Source organism: Cyprinodon variegatus, unplaced genomic scaffold (genome assembly GCF_000732505.1).
Source record: "Cyprinodon variegatus isolate N-32 unplaced genomic scaffold, C_variegatus-1.0 Scaffold286, whole genome shotgun sequence".
Classification (NCBI taxonomy): Eukaryota; Metazoa; Chordata; class Actinopteri; order Cyprinodontiformes; family Cyprinodontidae; genus Cyprinodon; species Cyprinodon variegatus.
Genome location: NW_015150739.1, coordinates 167,082 through 173,490, shown reverse-complemented (window position 1 = coordinate 173,490; position 6,409 = coordinate 167,082). Strand labels below are relative to the sequence as shown.

General features: G+C 37.4%; 1 protein-coding gene across 1 annotated transcript; it reads right to left on the bottom strand.

Annotated features, from left to right (window-relative positions):
* Positions 1–453: 453 nt before the first annotated feature.
* On the bottom strand, positions 454–5,259 carry oat (ornithine aminotransferase). Its single transcript, XM_015383482.1, has 9 exons — positions 5,029–5,259; positions 4,724–4,948; positions 4,543–4,638; positions 4,323–4,450; positions 3,983–4,105; positions 2,967–3,095; positions 2,780–2,893; positions 2,449–2,593; positions 454–1,544 (listed from the first exon to the last, which is right to left on the bottom strand). Exons 1-9 carry the CDS (start codon positions 5,216–5,218, stop codon positions 1,384–1,386), a joined length of 1,311 nt encoding a protein of 436 aa, XP_015238968.1. The 5' UTR covers positions 5,219–5,259; the 3' UTR covers positions 454–1,383.
* Positions 5,260–6,409: the final 1,150 nt, after the last annotated feature.

The following is a 6,409-nucleotide window of genomic DNA, read 5'->3' as shown; positions in this document are numbered from 1 at the left end:
TCACTCAAATTGAACGCAAGTTTTTGGTGACATTTTTTACTTGAGATGCAGTTGTAACCAACGTTGTATCATGTAATTTAATATAGCTATGAACTTAAATCCTTTAATGGCATCTGGATGCTTTGATGCCTGAGATTGCTTTTGCGTGGGATTGATTTTGTGGGGAAGTGGAACCATATAAATAAACAGAATTAAAATAGGGTGGTGTATTGAATTAAATTACCTTAACCTTTTGTGGTTAGAAAATACATTTGTAAAAAAATAAAACATAAAAATGAAAATCCATAGATGTCTAATAATAATAATAATAATAATAATAATGTTGTAGGGTTTTGTTTTTTTTAAACTGGTTTTTATTCCTAAAAGTCAAATTTTTCAAATAAAGTTTAGTTGTATTTGTACTCAGGTGAACTTTTGTACTTTTGTTTCTGGCTCAAACAGAATGACAAGCAATGTTGCTGAAATAATTTATTCAAAGAACAGGTTTGGGAATAATGTCAGGCATCTTTAAAAAGACGATTTTCACATATGTAACACACAGACAGTCTAAGGTAAGCCAGCCTTCTGCCAGCATCATGTGCCATCCAATAAGGATTCCATTTATCCCACAGCAGCAACCTTTCTTCATACAAACAAACCTAACAAAGCTCTCCGTTTTTCCACAGGTTTTCCTCTGTGACAACGGCTCCTATGGATCAAACTTTAAAAAAAATGTGGTCAATTAGCTCATAAATTAAAAATAACTTGTTTTCAAAAGTGGTAGTTAGAGTGCAAATGCACAATTATCAAATACGATTAAAACTTAAAAATATTCCATCTTTTGACCTCTTATGTAACAAGGTTGTTCGCAGCACATGTCAGTTTAGCAGAAAGCTGAAAAAAATGCAGCAGCGAAAATCTTTGAAATGACGATTAAGCTTTTAGCAAAGTTGGAACTGCAGAAGGAAACAGATTATAAACACTAATAAATATAACAGACCGATTGTCTAGGAAGGCTGATGGTTTGACCTGACTGGGTCTTCTTCGTCTTATAGGGGATCCATTCTGTTTTAATCAGACCACAGCTTCATCAGCAGTAATACTGTTCCTACATTTTAAACAAGGTTTCTAAACATACACATGAATTATTACAGTTAAGATCAAAAAATGTAAACTAAGCACAGCAAAAATGTAAGACCTTTCTACATCCTTTCCTTAGGAAACCAAACTGTCACCTCTTTTACAGCAGTTTCTCTTCCAAAGTGTCAGTGTTTCATCCTAGTCCTACTGAAGTTTTTCCTCAAAGCCTGAAAAGAGTCCTGGAAGTACAAATAAAATGTGGATAAAAGCAACTAAACATTCAGGGTGACATTCCTCAGCTCCAGGAGGTTTGGACCTCCTTTTTTAGAAGGACATGATGGTTCTCTGGATGATATCGGCGCATTCAAGAAGCTCATGCTCCTTGATGACCAGAGGCGGGGCCAGTCGGATGATGTCCCCATGAGTGGGCTTAGCCAGGAGTCCGTTGTCCCGCAGGCGCAAGCAAACCTTCCAGGCATCATAATCTGTCAAACAGGAAGACAAAGTCAAATACTAGTTTATAAAATCATAGATATTGGAATTTGAACCACATTTGATTGTTTATGAAAGAAAAATTCCTTTAAAAATTATCAAAACTTAATGATTCCAGTGATCAGATTATTCAGCTGACCTGCTAAGTTACTGTAATACATTACATTTAGGCAGTAACAGAGTAATATAATGTTTTAACAAACTAAATTTTGTAATTCAGGCCAGATAATAGGATACAATCCAAACTTGTCGGTTTTGGAGGAAAAACAAAAATAAAAAAAATAAGTCAACAGTTGCCGCCCATCAATGTGGGAGAATTTCAGGTCATTGCTAAATTCAGTAATTCAACGTTGATCATTTTATACTTGGATTATTATCCAAGGTTGACTCTACAGTTGTCAACAACATAAATGTTGTCATGGAGTATGATTTTGTTGGAACAATCTGAAGGAGGTGACAGCCTTTTTAATATTCCATTTATTATTTCAATGCTCAGTTTCTCTTATTTTACAAAAACAGGAAAAAACTAGTAGCTACTCAGGACTGGACGTGCACCGCTGATCCTCTGAGGTCTACATCATTGTGACTGCTTATGGAAGATGTTGATAAAGTCCAATCAAGACTGACAGTTTATGAAGGGTGGTTGCCCAAGGCGGCATTAGAGAGGATTGGAGGCGGTAAGCATATACACACAATGTGGGGAAAAAAAACAAAAAAAACGAACTTGTCAGCTGCAGGTTTCCTAAAGCTTTAAGCTTGTGCTGTTAATGAGGGTTTCATGCCCCCTGTGTGCCACATTTTATAGCAAAACTACTTCAGATTCTTTGTTAGAGCTTTTACTGCATGTCCTGTGATTATTTGCCAACATCATATGCAGAACTTTGCATCCGTCCTTACCTTTAGTCTCTTTAATCACAATAGCATTGAGGAGGCCTTTTCCTCTGACGGTTGTCACAATGTCTTTGGGCAGTTTTCTCAACTCAGACCTTAAAAGCTCTCCCATCCTTTCAGCATTTTCTGCAAGCTTCTCTTCCTCCATCACCTGCAAAGAGAAAAAAATAAATAAGAAAACTAATTTTAGTTCCAAACAGCTGCTCGAATAAGAGTCCTAAGATGTTTATCTTTGAGAAAGACTTAAAACGATTCAGCTTTTCTGGAAAACTTATGTTTTTTTAGGAAATTAAAAGAGGAAGCAGCTTTTAGAGTTTATGCTTAGTTAAATACTAACCTCCAGAGCTGCAATAGCAACACGACAAGCCACAGGGTTCCCTCCGTACGTGGATCCATGTTCCCCAGGCTTAATAGTCAGCATCACCTCGTTATCACAGAGCACAGCAGACACCTGAAGCGAATCAAAGGAAATTAAGTTAAAGCTTACAAAAGGTTTAATCAATCTTTAATTACAAAACCCTTACAGGATAAACTCCTCCAGAGAGAGCTTTGCCCAAAACCACCAAGTCAGGGCGAACGGCTTCGTGGTCTACAGCCAGCCGTCGACCGGTCCGTGCCAGGCCTGTCTGCACCTCATCAGCGATCCACAGAACCTGCAAAGACAAAACAGGGCTTCATCGGTGACCTCAGGAGCACTTAGAACTACTGATGGTGTCATTGCTGGTAAAACAGGATTTTTTTTTGGGATTGAACGGTTTTTATTGCAGCTGTAAAATCAGTACATTGAATATTCCAGTTTGGAAATAGAAGAATAAACAGAAAAATAAAGAGAAGTTTTCTCCATCCTCCATTTCTTTTCCTTTTATGCCACTCTTCAAAAAACTTCCCTCGGTTTTCTTCTTACCAAATACCTGCTCGCAAAGGTGTGATTCTGACGTAATCTTGCAGCAATCCACTCACTTATCCACATACCAGCATTGAGTGTTTCTGAGGTCATTTCTGTTCACGCTGATTCAGCTACAAGATATGCAACTGCTAGACTTCCCACACACCCACTTTCCAGGAAAATAAGGCACTGTGAGAACTGAACTTTCTCTGCTCTCTGCTACTTTTGTTTGATAATCTTATCAGATGATGAAATGTTATTTCATTTGGTTCTCAATGCATTTCAGGATAATTTAAAAAGTTTAAAATATCCTGCAAATATTCCCAGAGGTCACATTAACAATTTGTTTTAGAGGAAAAAAAAGGTAAAAATATAAGGTAAGAGTTCATGTTTAAATGGCACACAGATGGATGGGTGGACAGATGGAACAAATTTTAGATAAGAATTTTGTAAAATATGTTTATTTAGAACCTTCAACTAGTTTTAATGCAGAGAACAACTGTAATGTTCCACCTCATGGCAATAGAGGAAAATACAGTAAAAACTAAACTCTGGTAAAACATCCACGGTTTATTTGCGGCACATTAAGTACAAGGTTCTTATGACCTCCTTTGCTTATTACACTTTTATTATAGTACCATTATATTGACTTACATTGTATTTTGTGCAAAGTTCTCTGACTTTAGTCAGGTAGCCCTGATCGGGTACAACGACTCCTGCTTCTCCTTGGATAGGTTCAACCATGAAAGCAGCAACATTTTGGTCCTGAAGGGCTTTCTGGAAAAAAAGAAGTGGTAAAAAGTTAATTCCATTTATTTATAGATATTTATGCAGATATCAGAGGAGTTTGAGAGTCAAATATTCTTCAAACACTGTGAGAAAAGGAGGAATGAAATTTAACCAGGATCAGAAAAAAACTGTAAATGCACATTTATGAGTAAGACGCTTCCATGCAGCATGCATTTAAAAAACATTTAATAACTGTGTTCTGTACCTCCAGTGCAGGGATATCATTAAACGGGACGAGCTCAAAGCCAGGCATGTATGGACCAAAACCCTTATAGCTACTAGGATCAGTGGAGCTGGAGATGGCGGCCATGGTGCGACCCCAAAAGTTCCCCTCTTTAGAGACAAACAGTCAAAATGTTATTTTAAAATATAGCTCTACTTTACTGTGGCAGTTGGAAATATTTCAACATAAGATGGCGACTTGCCTGCAAAAATGATCTTGGCCTTATTGTCTGGAACCCCCTTCACATTGTAGGCCCACTTCCTGGCAAGCTTACAGGCCGTCTCACCACCTTCAACCCCTAAGTTCATAAAAAACCAAGGAGTCCTCTAAGTTTAATCTCATAAAAACCTTGGAGGACACACAGGCTCAAATTCAGGACTTACCTGTATTCATGGGTAAAACTTTGTCATATCCAAACATGTTGGTGATGTACTCCTCGTAGGCTCCCAGAACATCATTGTAGAAGGCTCTGGAAGTCAAAGCGAGCCTAGATGCCTGCTCGATAAGAGCGCCGACAATTTTAGGGTGGCAGTGACCCTGATTTACAGCGCTGTAAGCACTGAGGAAGTCATAGTACCGGTTTCCTTCCACATCCCACACATAAATTCCTTTAGTCAAGAGATAAATAAATGAGTACAGATGTGATGGGGATCAGCATCGTTTGTGGAGGTCGTGCTCATCGACTCACCCTCGCCTCGCTCCAAGGCCACAGGGAGAGGATGGTAGTTGTGCGCTCCATGCTTCTCCTCGCGGGCAAAAATTTCCTCTGAGGTTAGCTTGGATGCGACGGAGGGTCGTGTACGGGTATGGACACCCCTCAGGAGAAGCGGCGCAGTGCGGTTAAGGCTGCGGCTTAGCTGAAGAATCATGCCGTTCATGTTTGATACTGCATTCAGGAACAGAGAAAGACAGAAAGCAAGCTTTGACACTGTGAACATATTTCACCAGTGGAAATACATTCAGTCTGTAAGCAAATATAAAATATTAGAAACATTTGACAGTCAAAAACTAAGTCTGTTTGAGTGATTATATTCATAATGCAAATGTGACAGAAAGCTGTCCCTTTGCAACTTAAATCTCCCACTAAGTGCACACCCAAAGGTAACTTGTACATTTATAAACTGTTAATAAACCAACGTAAATTCATTTTGAGGGAAGTTCTGATAAACCTCACTTTGATGCAATAAACAGACCTTTTTTTTCCCAGTAAAACTTTAGGCTTACTGGCATAGAAACAAAACTAAGAAAATCAAAAATAATAGATTATCCACTGAATATTAAAGCAAATATTTACTTCTAAAATAAGAACTATTTGAAAATGTAATAAAGAACTAACTTTTAAAATAAAATATGAAGACAACAACTGCATTAAAAGTGAATGTTTTCAAAACAATAGACTTAAAAGATTTTTCCTTGCATCTTAAATATACATTTCAAAAGATTTAAAGGGATTAAAATGCATGAAATTATCAAACTTTAAAAACAAGATACTGACTATTTAAAGGTAATAGTTAAAACAGTTTGTCTCCAAGATCTTTGCATCATAAACTTTTTTTGCGAGGTGTTATCCCTTCTTCTACCAAAGCGGTTTTGCAATTTCTTGCATGTTTACCACACTAAATACTAGGGCTGGATATTTTCTCCAAAGTCCTGAATTAATTCGATTTTGATTCATACAGCTCTAAATCGATTAATTTCGATTCAATCTGTTTTTACAATAATGAAAGTAAAACATTCATGTATTTTATTTTTTCCTTTCATATTAAACACAAAGTGCAAACTAGTAAATCAGACAGTTTAAACTTGAGATGTGAACAAAACTGTCTCAAAAGTGCAAAGTGTTTGTGAAAACTTAAAAAGCCTCACTCGAGCAAGCAGATGTGTCACAGCGGGGACACAGCAGACATGCATGAGCTGCATTATCTTCACTGCACAAACCATATTTACAGCGTTGTCTGTAACAACTACAGGGTGTTTGCTGGTCAGCACCCATTTATTAATGTCTTCAGTCAACCTATTGGCTATATTTGCAGCTGTCTGGCTTAAAGTGTTTTGAGTGCATCTTTCCT

Bases quoted from the DNA above. Each gene is read 5' to 3' on its own strand.
- oat (XM_015383482.1), bottom strand. From the start codon at position 5,218: ATGAACGGCATGATTCTTCAGCTAAGCCGCAGCCTTAACCGCACTGCG. The intron at 4,639-4,723 runs GTAAGTCCTGAA...TTATGAACTTAG, and splicing joins AGTTTTACCCATGAATACAG to GGGTTGAAGGTGGTGAGACG. The intron at 2,894-2,966 runs GTAAGGGTTTTG...GATTCGCTTCAG, and splicing joins TCTCTGGAGGAGTTTATCCT to GTGTCTGCTGTGCTCTGTGA.